The sequence below is a fragment of the Pyxicephalus adspersus genome, chromosome 10 (assembly GCF_032062135.1).
Source record: "Pyxicephalus adspersus chromosome 10, UCB_Pads_2.0, whole genome shotgun sequence".
Taxonomy (NCBI): Eukaryota; Metazoa; Chordata; class Amphibia; order Anura; family Pyxicephalidae; genus Pyxicephalus; species Pyxicephalus adspersus.
This window is the reverse complement of record NC_092867.1, coordinates 46,562,541-46,578,749: the sequence shown is the minus strand read 5'-3', so window position 1 is coordinate 46,578,749 and position 16,209 is coordinate 46,562,541. Positions and strand designations below refer to the sequence as shown.

General features: G+C 36.5%; 1 protein-coding gene across 3 annotated transcripts in view; it reads left to right on the top strand.

Moving 5' to 3' along the window:
- Window positions 1–16,209, top strand: part of OGDHL (oxoglutarate dehydrogenase L) — a 77,033-nt gene that overhangs the window by 39,519 nt on the left and 21,305 nt on the right. For all 3 annotated transcript variants that reach the window (XM_072425029.1, XM_072425031.1, XM_072425032.1), the window contains 7 exons: window positions 570–749; window positions 925–1,053; window positions 1,167–1,346; window positions 2,608–2,760; window positions 3,800–3,902; window positions 3,985–4,113; window positions 9,995–10,145. In XM_072425029.1, the coding sequence (XP_072281130.1) occupies window positions 570–749; window positions 925–1,053; window positions 1,167–1,346; window positions 2,608–2,760; window positions 3,800–3,902; window positions 3,985–4,113; window positions 9,995–10,145 (1,025 nt within the window). The remainder of the gene's footprint in view (window positions 1–569; window positions 750–924; window positions 1,054–1,166; window positions 1,347–2,607; window positions 2,761–3,799; window positions 3,903–3,984; window positions 4,114–9,994; window positions 10,146–16,209) is intronic.

The following is a 16,209-nucleotide window of genomic DNA, read 5'->3' as shown; positions in this document are numbered from 1 at the left end:
CCATATAATACACCATTCATGTTCCACATGTAGGATACGCAAATAATTGCTAGAAAAAGTGGAAAGAAAAATTGTAATAAAAACTAAGATCCACAATTATTATTAGTATACAGTATTTATATAGTGCCATCATATTACGCAGCGCTGTACAAAGTCCATAGTCATTGTCACCAGCTGTCCCTCAAAGGGCTCACAATCCTAATGTCCCTACCTCAGTCATATGTCTTTAATACAGACTAAGGTCAATTTTGGGGATAGCCAATTAACCTAACTGCATGTTTTTGGGATGTGGGAGGAAACCGGTGTACCCAGAGGAAACCCACGCAGATATGGGGAGAACCTGCAAACTCCATGCAGATAATGCCCTGGCTGAGATTCGAACCTGGGACCTAGCGCTGCAAAGTCCAGAGCACTATCCTCTGTTGGGCCCAATTATTGTGTTTGCATTGTTACTATATGAGTTGTATTATATATGTCTTAGGATTTTGGGGTCAGCATGATGAGATATATATTCAAAATAAAAAAAATACTCTTGTATCATATAAGATTAATGTTGATTTCTCTATCAGGGATCTGGAGATGTGAAGTACCACTTGGGTATGTACCATGAACGCACCAATCGGGCCACCAACAAGAACTTAACTCTGTCTTTGGTTGCAAACCCTTCTCATCTAGAAGCAGTAGATCCTGTGGTTCAAGGGAAGACCAAAGCAGAGCAGTTTTATAGAGGGGATGCTGAAGGAAAAAAGGTGAGTTAATTTAGCACACGGTTAGAATGTAGCCTCTTGTGCGTAAGTGCCATTGGGGGCCTGTTTACAATGGAAATGAACATAAGTTTTTTGTTTAAATTGGCACCACAAAGTCTTTATACATTATGAAGTTAACCAATAAATAGTAATATAATGCTTTGGTTTGTGATTTAAGGTGATGTCCATTTTAGTTCACGGTGATGCAGCCTTTGCTGGACAAGGTGTTGTTTATGAGACCTTCCATCTCAGTGATCTGCCATCTTATACCACCAATGGAACCATTCATGTTGTTGTGAACAATCAGGTGATTATTTACTTATGAATCTTTTCCTCTTTTGGTGTGTTCAAGGAAAGGTAGTAAAATCAGTAATTTTGAAATTGGCACTAGATTTATGAATGTTGTTTTTTTCCCCATAGATTGGATTCACCACAGACCCTCGCATGGCTCGCTCTTCCCCATACCCTACGGATGTGGCTCGTGTGGTTAATGCCCCCATATTTCATGTCAATGCTGATGATCCAGAAGCAGTAATGTATGTCTGCAGTGTGGCCGCAGAATGGAGAAACACCTTTCATAAGGATGTTGTGGTAGACCTGGTATGTGTATTTTTTTCCTCAAAGCCATAAGTACTGTTAATGTCTTTATTACTCTTCTTTCTAATACCACAAGTATACCTTTATATTATTCCTTCTTTTATTTTGTGTTATAAATACATTACTTCATCCCCGACGGCTGCTAGGCTTAGATTTTTAATTAGGAAGTGTAAGGATTGACGTGATTTGTGATATTGCAACTGCCCATTTATTAGAGGTTGTCATTTGCTTTTTTAACCTTTATAAGGTATCTACTGGAAATAGTGAAATCTATCTTTTTTCAGTATTATGTTGTAAAGGGAACATTATGACTTGGGAATTAAATGCAGTATGATTTGCACATTAGATACAATTAATTACATACAATAGTATCTTTATGCCATACATTTGTCAAATATCCCTACTGAAGTTACTGTCTCTTTTCCCACCAACTTTGGTATATTGTGTTAACATATATAAAAAGACAGTTTTATTGCTGTCTTATGTACAATGAGTAACAACTGTTTCAATATAAATACTGTTGTACATTCATTTAAATACAGGTCATAATTATTACTATACAATAATAGTAGATTTCAAACAGATCCTAAAAATACCCAACACGTTTTGCAGTACTTGTTTCAGCTAGTAAACAGCTTGTGCTACTTCCTCAAATCAAATAATATTTGTTGGATTTTGCATGCTTATAAAACTGCTACATTGCTTCTATTTGTTATTGTTTTTTAACATAGGTAATGACAAAAAAGGTGGAGTCACTATATAAAGCAAATTTACTATTTATTATTTAAGTATTATTACCTATTTATTACTTAGGTATTCTTACAACAGCTCCGTTAAAAACACACGGCAGATGATTCTCGTCCGAGGCCTCAAGGCTGATTTAGGACGAGAATCTGACGTACAATCTGACACTGTATATCTGATGTACAGCGGCCTTACACATCATTCATTGATCTGTCCCAGTGGATCCATGAACAACGAACAACTGCAATACAAGTGAAGAGGGTGCCGGTTGCTCATTCTATCCCCTCCCGTCTGCATAGAGCAGAAAAGGGCAGTATGTACAGCTCGTTCATCTATGGTTCATTCTTTTGTCAATCCTTTCCAATTTCCAAAAGTCTAACGAGTGTATTTCTTTTTTTTTTTAGCATAAATGCATCATAATCTAATAATAATAATAGATCATGTTGACTTACTGTCATCTTGTTGATACAATCGTGCTTGTTGTAATAAATGTGTTTACATCTGCTTTTATATTGTTTAGGTCTGCTACCGCCGTAGTGGTCATAATGAAATGGACGAACCTATGTTCACTCAGCCATTGATGTACAAACAGATCCACAAGCAGGTCCCAGTGTTGAAGAAGTATGCAGACAGGCTAATCCATGAGGGCATCGTTTCCCTGCAAGAGTTTGAGGTACACTATAACCATACCATTTTGCGAGTTACCTGGTTGTATCAACAAAACATTTTTTATGGTGTATTTAACAGAACAAAATGGAGAAAATAAAAGTTGTTTGATGTTTAGGTGTACATAAACATAAGTGGACAGTTGTAAAATAAAACAAGTCATAAATACCTAAAATAAAACAAGTCATCAATACCTTGGGTAAAATAGAGAGCAGAGTTTTCTTTTTGAATAAAAGTGAATACAAGTGTGTTGTAATACCTAGGTGTTTAGAATTGCTAAAAGGCTGCTTTAAGCCTCATATCAAGTCCAAAATTATGCTGCTGTCTCATATGTTTTTATCACAAATGGTGTGAACTTGGAGATATGCTAGTGCATAGGACTGTGCAGCAGTGATTTTACAATCCCACCCACTTAAAGTCTGACTTTGGCAAGTATCTGCAAGTTGACAGTAAGCACTTACAAACACAGACTCTGCATTACATACATCCCCAAATTGTGTAAAGAAATTTTTGTTTGATGGCAACACCTGAAAGCATTGTGTCATACAGTGTGTATGTCCTTATATTAGCTCATTGACATTAATTATGAGCCATTAAAATAGGGTAATCTGGTGTGGTGTCATCTTGACATCAATAATGATGTCTTTGAATTAAAGAGCTCACTATACCAGAGAGGATCTGACTCTTATGCTGACTATATATTTATATATATATGTTTCTACAATCTATTGTACAATCTATGTTTCTACAATCAATTCTACAAAATGGTAAATGCAAGGGTAGATCTAAATGATGCATTTAGTTTATATCTAGTCAAGCCGTACCTAGTTAGTGGTAGATTTAAAGGAGATTGTCCAATTGCATTGCAATGTGTTATCAGCTAACCACACAGAATCCATTCTGACTGTACAATCTCCATTAGATCCACTAACTTTTTGTCTGACTGGTTGCATACTATATCTATAATTATAATCTGTAATCTGAAACATACTCTTTGATTGTTATTTTTTTTTTGTTTAAATAAATTACATTGTCATTCAATGCAGGAAGAGATTGCTAAGTATGACAAGATTTGTGATGAAGCGTATACACAGTCAAAGGACAAGAAAATTCTCAACATCAAGCATTGGCTGGACTCTCCTTGGCCAGGTAAACTAAAAATTTGCTTGGTGCCTTGGAAGGTGGACTGTTGATAAATGTGACAAGAGTAACATTTTTCCTAATTTTACAGGATTTTTTACATTAGAAGGAGAACCCAAAAGCATGACCTGCCCCCCAACTGGTATCCCTGAGGATATGCTTTCTCATATTGGCAATGTTGCCAGCTCTGTCCCAGTGGAGAATTTTAAAATTCATGGAGGTAAGTTGATGTAATCTTTTTCCTTAACCTTTTATATTTTTATTTAGTATGTGTATATATTATATTTACAAACTACACACATATATATTTTTTCATTTTATTGTTAAGATTGCAGGTTCTACTAGCACTTTGTTATGCTTGGCCAACCCAGGACCTGACTGGCTGGGCTTTAAACCATTGAGAAAAAAGTAATATCAAAACAACAGAAGGCTAAATTTGTTTAAAATAACTTCAGCCCTTTCGCTGTTATGATAATTAATACTTCTCCCAGTACAAATCATTTTATAAATTCTTAACCTTCATCCTCCACCAGAAATGTAATATTTTATTACCACCCATGTCCCATTTGGTGGCTTACCTATCTCTTCCTGTTCTGTCAGAAACCATTTATCTTGAAAACTGGGAGTGTTTCCCATGTTTCCTTTTCTCGCTGAGGTCTGAGGAATTCAAGTGTTTCTGTACCTGCAGTTTTTGTCCTGCAAATACCTTGACCTTCCCAATAAATTATACCTAATTTAGCTTAAGTCTTGCAATGGTGTGGCAACCACGCTGTACTGCTCCTATATTCAGAGCAATGTGTTGCTATTTACATGTAGGCTGTGTACCTGCTTGTGTTACAGTGTGATAAAACGTTGCAAGGGGTATGTCTGTCATTGTTCTCACTGCTGATTTACAAATCTTTAGCTTGTCGGTCATCACCTGGCCTCCCCCAGTCCACCCAATGCTTCTGGGTTGGTAACACCGCCCTTGCTGCAGAAACATTGGCCTGTGAGTTGCAGTGTCTGGAGGCTTGTGCATCACATAGTACTTGGATATGGTTGTTGTTGTTTAGACTGTCTTGTAGCAGTCTTTAGCTATACTTTCCTATATGATGTATACATAAGTGCATTAGTTTGGGCTTTTCTATCTGTATGCACTTGAGCTCTAATCAAGACCTTCTCAAAGTGTTAAAACAAACATACGTTATCACACATTGATATACTTTAGCAGTTAAACTCTAATGTTTTTAATGTTCTACTATTATAAACGTATTAAAATGTGCATGTTTGTTTAGAATTCCCTCAGGCTTATTAAGTAATACATTGAAGATCACATTCCATGTTTGTTTAATGAAATACATACTATTAATTATAAATACTTGAGGTTTATGAACCTTTTAACAGCTGTGGCCTTTTAGTGGTAGTGAAATGTAAATTGAACATTGAAGAGGGAAGGTAGATGACACAGCATACCAGTATTATGATTAAGTTTGAAGCCTTAGCTTATGTAGAATTATACTTTCATTTTAACATTTTATTTGTGATCTAAGTAATGAACAAATGTTTTTTTTTAAGATTAATAATTGGAATAAGAATAATACAATTCTGCATTATTATTTGTTTTGTTACATGTGTAGTTGTAACATGCTAATGCATATTCTTCGGTGTAGAGATACTGGTATGTAAATGTAGCTACAACTTGTGACAGAAATGTATCAATATAATTAATGACCAAGTCATTTTATGATCATTGCAGTCATTTCAGACATGTAAATATGATTTATTGATCTTTTTAAAATATAGGCACCAATGGCTTTTTGCCCTCTGGTAATATTTTTACAGCTTCAGGAACCAATACAGCTATACAGTTGAAATTAATAGAATTTTTTCTTTTTTTTTGGAATAAAGACAAACAGCAGTTAGGTTCATTCAAAATTGAAAATGGCTTCCCCCAAAAATTGACCTTATACTGTCAATGAAATATGACTATGGTAGGGACATTGGTACATGGTAGATTGTGAGCCCCTTTGTGGGACAACTAGTAACCCGACTATGGACTTTGTAAAGTGCTACATAAAATGATGGCGCTATAAAAATTAAACACTAATGAGTCTTATTGCTTTACCACTATACTTGCACGGTCGTAAAGCACACCTGGATGCTACTCCCTATGTTTTGGCACCACAGAAATTTCAATAGGGTGATATTGGATCAAATTCAGATACGTTTATTGCTTGCATAAAAAAACAAAACAAAAAAAACATACAACAGACCTTTCAGGTTCTCCCACCAGCTTCTACATCCTGTCATGACACATGAGCCAGCATCAGAAACCGCTGTGTTTGACAGGGAAGCAGGTATTTACCACACCTGAAAGTGTGAAGTATATACAATGGCAGGATAGCAGCACATGTAGGCCACCAGAAACACAAGTTTAGTTACTATTCTTTAATAGGAATGCTTTTGGATATAAGTGACCATGTATTGACCAGGCCTCCTTAACCACCTGAGCGTTACACTGAGGTCTAGATTTCTGTACCAAAAGTGATCCACTGTTTTTCATGAAAATTTTTTTTTTAAATTGTAGACCTGTAACTTACAGAAATATGTCTGAACAGGGGTTCTAGTAGATAATATGAATATAAAAAATGTATTTACTTTTATTTTATTTTTTTGTATTGGATTGGATACTGGAGTTTGTATTCAATCCAATACAAAATGAGCGTTTGAATTTACCAGTTATGTACTTTGTATTAATTTTAAAATATTTTTTTTTATTGGATTGGATACGCAAGTTTGTATCCAATCAAATACAAAATATAAATTTGAATTTCCAAGTTATTTACTTTTATTTTATTTTTTTTTATTTTTTGTATTGGATTGGATAGGGAGTTTGTATTCAATCCAATACAAAATGAGCGTTTGAATTTACCAGTTATGTACTTTGTATTAATTTTATATTATTTTGTATTGGATTGGATACGCAAGTTTGTATCCAATCAAATACAAAATATAAATTTGAATTTCCAAGTTATTTACTTTTATTTTATTTTTTTTTATTTTTTGTATTGGATTGGATAGGGAGTTTGTATTCAATCCAATACAAAATGAGCGTTTGAATTTACCAGTTATGTACTTTGTATTAATTTTATATTATTTTGTATTGGATTGGATACGCAAGTTTGTATCCAATCAAATACAAAATATAAATTTGAATTTCCAAGTTATTTACTTTTATTTTATTTTTTGTATTGGATTGGATACGGGAGTTTGTATTCAATCCAATACAAAATGACAGTTTGAATTTACCAGTTATATACTTTGTAATTTTTTGAATTATTTTGTATTGGATTGAATACAGGAGTTTGTATTGAATCCAATACAAAATGAATGAATGAGTTTCAATTTGAATTTCCTGCACACGCGCCGACGTCATCACGCACGCAGGGAGGAGCCGTCCGGTTTTTTTTTTCTCCGCCGGACGGCTTCTCGCTTCAGAGATCATCCGGCGCTGGAAGAAGAAGGACGTGGACGATCAGCGGGACCAGGTAAGAAGCCGGCCGGCGGAACACAAGATGCCAGCCGGCGGAACACAAGATGCTGGCCGGCTTCTTACCGGTCCCGCTGGCACCCGACGAAGGACACCCGACGCTAGAGAGGGAGATCGGCGGACGATGATCGACGGAGGACGACGCTGGAACACGAACATGACGCTGGATGAGCACAGCGGGACCAGGTAAGTAAGGATGGGAAAAAACTCGGGGTTAACCATCCTAGCCATTTTTTTTTGCCCGTACGAAGGTCGGGCTTAACGGCTAGGAGGTTAAAGCAACACTTATCCCTTTTTACAGTCACCAGTTCCTGTTCCGTTGTGGGCACTACCATCTTCTTCCTTCTTCTCGTCCTTGTTTCTATCTTTGGCCATCTTGATTGGCTGGGCTGGGATAGGATGGGGGGTGAGCTTGTTAGTTTTTGATTGGTGAAACCCTCTGTCAAGTTTTTATTGTTGTTTGTGACCCTACTGGAAGACTTAGGATTGTTAGGATGTACACTGAGCCATGCATGCTCAACTCAGCCTCAGCAATACATTTACTCCCTCGGATGACAGTGCCAGGCCAGATAAAAATTTCTAACCCAGGGGGAAGATGTGACCCCTGGCAACAAGGAAGATCATAGTCATCAAACCATTAGAGGAAGTGTGTGTGTGGTGGGAGGAGGGACGCTTTGCTGGGGGCTCCTTTATAATTATTATTAATATTAATATTATTAATAAACAGAATTTATTTAGCGCCAACATATTACGCAGCGCTGTACATAAAATAGGGGTAGCTAATGACAGACAGTTACAGACAGTGATACAGGAGGAGAAGAGGATATATATATAGACCTTTTTTAAAATAGCAAGGTCTGAGAAGTGGAATTTGGATATTACATACGGTAGTTTCCAGCATATTGGTCTTGAAGACAACATACCCAAATACAACTATTAATCAAAACCAAAGAAAATTTTTTTTTGAAACTTTTCTGGCGAAAATTCTTAACAAGTATACAAACCTAAATTTTATTTATAGAAAAGAAGCATTATTAGAGATAAGTAATACATGTGATTAAAAACATATATTTATAATTCATAACCACAATGCTCATAGCAAACAGGACAACTTGGTCTTTGTAAAATTGTATGTGTTTCACGGAAACCGCATGTCTGCTTCTTCAGGATGAAAACATGAGACCTGTAATTGAATACATTATATTTAACTCTTATTGTGAATTCAAAATAATGACAAAACAGATGAAATAAGATCTAATTTCAACATACTTATTCAAAACAGAGTCAAGGGCAATCCATGAAGTTGGTAGAGTTTCCCCAAACAATATGCTAGCATCAGAGAGCACCGGAAAACAGCTAGGCAACAATAGGCATAACTGGTATTCCTTATATTTGTAAATTTTCCAAATATCCAAATAATAACAGCCCTAGGTCTGTGAAATACATTGCATGATCCAAGCCTATGTGGGGCAGTGTTATGGTTGAAGGTATTGCCCAGTGGTCTGACTCTCCCATCAATAATCCAAGATGTTGGTGAAACAATAATGTAATTCTAAATAAAATTCAATGTTATGACATTGCATGAGCTTATTAAAAGGATGCCATGACAAATACGTGCCATTTTCACAGCTAAAGGCAGTCAAAGAGTGTGACTTTGTTTTTTGAACAAGCAATGTGTATTTTAGATATTTTCACATTCATTGGTTTCTGTTGCTGCTGATTTTGCATAACAATTGGCAGGTGCAGACTGTACAGTTTGTGCTCACGTATTAAAAGTTATAGGAAGCTGAACTCCAGACACATGGTTAGATGACTTGAAATATGCATGCGAAAAGTCTTATCTGGTAAAAACATTTTAATCCTTTTCAGCCAACTTTTGGGGTTTATACCATTCTGACATATACAGAAGACCGACACTGCTTTCTTTGTTACAGTTGGGTAATGCACTAGTGTCATCTTCCCATCCTCAGCCAGTATGTGTCTGATTCTACAATCTTTAATCTGTACAAATTTTGGCCATGTAACTATCCAATTTCTTTACCAGCTCGTAGCCATAACTGAGTTTTACATTTAATTTTTTAAATTTTGTCCTTTACTTCCTATCATAACAATACCAAAGGTTGTCTGTCTATATAATAGAGAGAAGTGCAAAATCCACCTTTTTTATAGTAACAATGTAAGCTCTATAGCTTGTCTTGTTCTGTCTTTATCATTAGCACAGTGGTTGATGATATTGTTGCTTGTATTTTATCTCTCAAAGACTCTAGATGGCAACACAGGCAGTGTGTATGATGATTGCTGTGCGGTGTTACGGTCAGGATGAACGCTCTAGTGCAACATGACACAGCATTTTGATGAATTGTCTGAAATTTAGAATAGTTAACGACATCTCACGCACTCCCTGTCTTGTTGTCAATGGGAATCTGTTTTGAAATCATACATTTATTATTGCAGTAGAGGCAAAATTTAAGATCATTGAATACATTTACCCAAATCAAATTTGGTATACCACAACTCATATAAAAATAGCCAATAGGTCATGTTGACAGTAATTCAATTTTTCTTTTTTCAGGTCTCTCCAGGATCTTGAAAAGTAGATTGGAGATGACAAAGAATTGCGTAGTAGACTGGGCATTGGCTGAGTACATGGCATTCGGGTCATTGCTGAAGGAAGGCATACATGTCAGACTAAGTGGCCAGGATGTCGAGAGGGGAACTTTTAGGTATGTTTTCTTTTGCCTATGTTGCACAACAACCAAATACATATTAAACACAAAGCATTTTTTTAAATAAATGTATATTGCAGGTGTATTTCTGTTAAGACGAATGCACTGGTACTATTGTACTATTATACGTAAAATATTAGACCCTGTCACATTACACTGCCAGTAAGGACATCTATACTGTTAAAAATTACTATATTTCCTCATAGTTTTCAACTCTTTGGTCAGGTAACCTCCAGCCCACTGCATTTTTAAAGTTGCTATGCTTTTTAAATTCTAACATCGTTTTAATTTACAGTAAGCCTGTATGTTTAATAGCAGGCTCCTTCATTTGTTTTTCTATTTAATTCTTTTTAGTACTGGAAAGAAATTCAAAAACGCAAAAAAAGGACTGCAAATCTCACTTTGCCATAATATATATATAGTGTAAGGGCCATGACTGTGTAATATGCATCATGTGATATATGTTGCAGGAGTTAGAACTGTTGTACTGTACTTTATAGCATATACAGTATAGTTGACAGGGCTATGTAACTTGCTTAATAGCATTTACTGTACACAGCAAATATAGTGCACATAGTGTAAGGGTTAGGACTTGTAACGTACAACATAGTATATACAAGGTTTTTGTGGGTTTCCTCTACCATCCCAAAAAAACATGTGGTTAAGTTAATTGATTTTCCTCAAAAACCGTCCTTGAGCTGTTAATGACATATGACAATAGTAGACACATTAGATTGTGAGCCCCATTGTTATATGACAAAGGACTTTGTAAAGTGCTGCATATTATGTCGACACTATATAAATACTAGTTAATAATTCTGACACACAACATATATATATAATTCAGGGCTCAGGACTGTGTAAAGCATAATCACCATTGTTTCAGTGTTCCATCAAAAATTCCTAGCAATCAAATTTCACATTTTCCTCCACCCAGTACTGGGTTCCATAAAGTTTTTTTTGTTCCCACTCTTAAATTTTGATGCACTAATTAAAGTAAAAAAATTCTGACTGGGTTAGACAATCTGACAGATTGCCCAGCCATACATATCACATCTGCTGGTATCCACTATTTTACATTGATCCCATCAGGATGATTTTAACACAGGAACAAATTTGGAATCATGCTAATATGATCAGTGTAGAATAGTGGATAGCACCGGGCGTAGTGTGCAGGGTTAGGGGGAAGATGAGATCTTTGGCAGTAGTGACAGGACAAGGGTAATATTTTTGTCCCCCAGCACAGAAAATGTGGGAGATAAATAAAGGCTTAGATCCTCTGTGCAGAGGTAAAGCCATACACTGAATGCCAGCTGTGCAGGTGACTTTCCCACAAAAGAGGCATTGGGAGGGATTGTGAACATTTAAGATTTTCTACCTGTGTTCCTTGCTTCCAGTTTGGGACTGGAGTCCTTCTCTTAAGGAGGCTCTACCCTACTCCCACCACACAGTAGTCAAGAGGGACAGAACATTTTGCCACTGGGGAAAGAATGGGCAGGTAGCTATTCAGTGCAGTGGAGGGAAAATATGTGTTTGTGTGAAGTTTACACAGGCATTGAAAGGAGAGTGTAGGAATGAGGTTTCCAGACATCTCGAGAATCTATGCCACCCCATGACTTTGTTTAAAACTTCCTGAAAAATCCTGAATAGTTGGGAGTATGAATGTGGGGGCCTGTAGAGTATTTTATTTTTTTTTAACAAACAGAGAATAAACTAATAAGTTAACTCCTGCATAGAGAAATAAGGAAATGCTGGAGTAAAATGCCCTTCACAAGAACAATGCTACTGGTGATTTATTGGGTTGCATTTACAAAGTGTGGGTCCTAGGTCACATGGTCCCTTCTGAAGGTAAGGGTCAGCCAATCTTCCTAATGACTATATGCCTAGCACCTGTTTTATGTAGCGTAGAAAAAAAGGTTCATTTTTCAGCATCTCTGTTACCATGTTTGTATTTTTTTCATCCTAGCAGAAGACTTAACATAGTACTCTATAGTACTGTATACTTGACCTGCAACATTAAGCAAGTATAAGGTATCTGTTTAGTAAATCATAATATTTATCTATATAAAACTCATATACTTAAGCTGAAATTTAGACTGAGGCAAACAGTTTAGCACACAGATGAAATACATACGCAAGACAAGAAATTGAGAAGCAGCAGACTATTAAGATCTATCTGTTACTGTTATTGTGCTGCTTTTCCCTCTCCCAGTTTGATCTCTGCTGTGTAGTGGGCTACAAGCGGCTGATAACAATTATGTATTTACACTGCTTTCTTTAAAGCTACATGTAACCTGTATGAGTAAATAAACACAGATTTGCATTCATTTTTGTATGTCAGCATCAATTCCAACTTGAAAGTCTCCATAAGATCTTTCTTTATTATTCAATAGCAACCAGTCAGATTCAGACTTAATTTTTCTAGTTCATGGATATTTTTTAAAATTGTTCTTACAGCATCCCTTCCGATAACAGATCTTCTAGTTACATTGGGTTCGCCTGAATACCCTGTTTTTATCTGTGGTACATTACATTAATGTTACACATTACAAAATATTTCTGTTTATCACTGAGAATTGTCTGATGTGCAGAGGAGTGCCTATAATTTACTTAACCTGTACCTTGCCTCCTGGTTTTAATTACACTATTAATCGGCACATGTTTGAGAGGGCAATTTGTCCCTGACATACATTACAGCAAAGGAGGGTGCATGGAGACCATCACTTTCACTGTCTTTGACACTGGCAGCTCTGCAGCAAGTAATCCACATAATGGGTATTATCAGTGTAATAGTCCATTTTGCATGGGCGCTCAAAGAGCTGAACATATTGGTGTGATTCAGTCAGTTAGCCTCACTCATTACTCAGAGAGTTAATGGATTACAGTAATTGCTTCAGTCATCTCTGTTTTCATAATGTGCCTCCATGTCCCATTCTAATGCTGATTAATGAATCTTCTGAGCTCTGGCAGGAGGAGATGTGTTGGTAATATCCTCAGTTTTCATATATCCATACCCAGCCTTGTAATGGGCCATACAATATGCTTGAAATATGGCACTATATCTGCTGGTTAATAAAAAACTAGTATTGTTGCAGTGGGTTTGCCTTGAATAGCATAATGCTGTTCTCCAGCTACACCATGTAATGTAACTCCAAGACAATAATCACAGGGTTTCTGCCTACCATTGTGATATTTTTATAATATTAGAGACTAGAGATTTTTTGTTTAAAGTCAGACACAAACTGTCTGTCAGCCTTGTATTCAAGTCACTGTATGTGTGTGTCATTCTCAACATAGTTTTCTTCTATTTTTCTAAAATAAAGAAAACGTTTTAGCTCTCTGTCCTTGCAATCTTATTTCAAGGACTGTTGGCCTCCCATTTCTTGATGTAGCTAGCCATGTATTCTATTGTAACTGTGTGTGGGATCTGAATCTAGTTTTCTCACAAACTACTATTTGACTCCTGTTCACAAACAACTGTTTGAGTTCCTCTCCTTTCTTTGATGCCATCACCCCGGGGAGGTAACATTTTGAAGTATTGCCCCTCTGCTTTAGAGAACTGTTTAAGCCTACATAGGGTATTAAGATCATGGGCTTCCTTCTTTCTTAAGTTGCTAAGATAGATTCCTTCTTACATTTTAACCAAGACATTGTTCATTCATTGCTTTGTCTGCCCTAGTTCACCAAATCAATGTTTTCCCCTGTCTAGATTTTGTTCAGGCTGTGAGTTTTTCTCTCAGATGCTACTGTAAAGAAAAATTATTGCCTTTATGGTGATCCTGGATGGACCCTGAAAGGTTACTCCAACATGTTCTACTATTTCTAGGTAGCTCAGGGAGGTTGTCTCAAACTTCAGGCTGAGCCCTGTCTTGTTTTTCTGGCATTAAGCATAAGGTCCTTCCCTTGAGCTGCAGGCAGACCCCAGTTATTTTATCTATATTGCATAATACTAGTTATTAATATTATTATTATTATCATTATTAAACAGGATTTATATAGCGCCAACATATTACGCAGCGCTGTACATTAAATAGAGGTTGAAAATGACAGAGTAATACAGACAGTGATACAGGAGGAGAGGACCCTGCCCCGAAGAGCTTACAATCTAGTAGGTGGGGGAATTTACACACAATAGGAGGGGGATATGTAGCGGTGGGAAGTAGAAATGCATTTAAAATACCAAAGAAAATGGGTAGGCAAGTTTGAAAAAAATGGGTTTTAGGTGCTCTTTTAAATGAGCAGAAAGTAGGAGCAAGCTGAATAGGACAAGGAAGACCATTCCAGAGAGTTGGAGCAGCTCTAGAGAAGTCTTGTATTCGTGCGTGTGATGAGGTCATTGGAGGAGCGGAAAGAGCGGCTGGGGGAGTACTTTTTTACCATGTCAGAAATGTAAGTGGGACAATAACTGTGGAGGGATTTGAAGGCAAAGCACAGGAGCTTGAATTTGATTCTAAGGTGAAATGGAAGCCAGTGTAGAGATCTTCAAAGGGATGCAGCAGAAGAAGAGTGGTGGGAAGGATGGATGAGTCTGGCTGCAGCATTCATATTAGATTGTAGAGGAGAGAGTCGGGTTAGTGGAATACCAGTTAGACTGATTTTGAGGAAATTTATGTACCTTAATAGACAACAAAGAAAACAGGATTTTTGGATTCACCATTAAATCTTTTTCTTAAAGTCTATGGAGGTAATCATATCCCCATTACTCTGTATTTATGATTATGTTCTCTGTAGCAGTATACCCCAAAGTTGAAAAACTTCCTGTCTCACCCAATGGACTGCAATAAAAGATTTTTGGTAAGAGTACTTACTACATAGGAGTATACATAAAACAAGGTGTTTAAAATTAAACACATATTTATTATTTCTCTAAGAATAATTACTATCACATTTCTATAGTGATATTAATATTATTTGTTGATGTAATGTATTAAATAGTAGAATTTAGCATTTATTCTTTAAATTTGACATTACTTGGATTTTGCTGTCAGGCATATTTTTATTCTTAATAGGTTTGCAATACAATATTAAAAGCCTCACTGTGGTGCGGCTTAAAAAGGTCAGGAAATTATTAATAGAAAATAAATAATGGGAATTATTTTAAGAGCTAATAAATTGGCAAAGTTAATTGGCAAAGTTATGTGAAGATGTGCAGGTGGCAGACCCAGTGGTGGCAACTCTACCCATTGGTGTTACTGCTACCCATAACAGCTGGGAGAGCAGCACATCCAGAAGGGGAGGGGAGGGGGAGGGGGAGGGGAGGGAAATGCAGGGAGGAAAAGACTGTGGGTAGTCATAGGGGATTCTATGATCAAGAGGACTGATAGAATAGTTTGTCGCCCAGATCCCTTCAACCAAATGGTTTGCTGTCTCCCTTGTGCCAGAGTACGGCATGTGGTAGACAAAAGTGGACAAATTACTGGAAGGGGCTGGACGGGACCCAGCTGTCTTGGTCCACGTTGGAACCAATGACAGGATAGATCTGTACCTACACAATATGTTCTAAACAATCATTAAAGAGGTGGCTCTACACAACTCACATCAAGCAGAGATAAGAACCAACACCTATTACGAAGTGACATTATGTATGGATATTTTTATCGGAAGCCTCAGTTCTTGGTACCTAAACACAGATTTAATACAAATTTGCAGTTCTCTTTTTATTTCTTTTCGAAATTCACAGTGCATAATATAGTTACTATTGTTTAAATTATTAAGAATGAGAATGTGTAGTATTAAACTCTTTACTGGTGGTTAATTTATTTATTCTTCATTATCATTTTTGCGGTAACTGAGAAGCAGGCTGAACAGATCAGCTTAGGCCAGACTTTCTCAACCTTTTTAAATTAGGTAAACTGTTGAAATAATTTTTAGATTTTAACCTCTTATATAAATAATATATTCACTACTTGCAGCACATTAGTGTGATGGTCAGGTAGGAAGAATGGAATAATGCCTCTTACATTGCTGGCCAGTGGGAAAAATGTCACCCTTACAGATAGCCCAGGAGATCATTGGTGTCAATGTTAATTGATTGGAGAGGTCCAAACTGTTCATTGTTCTA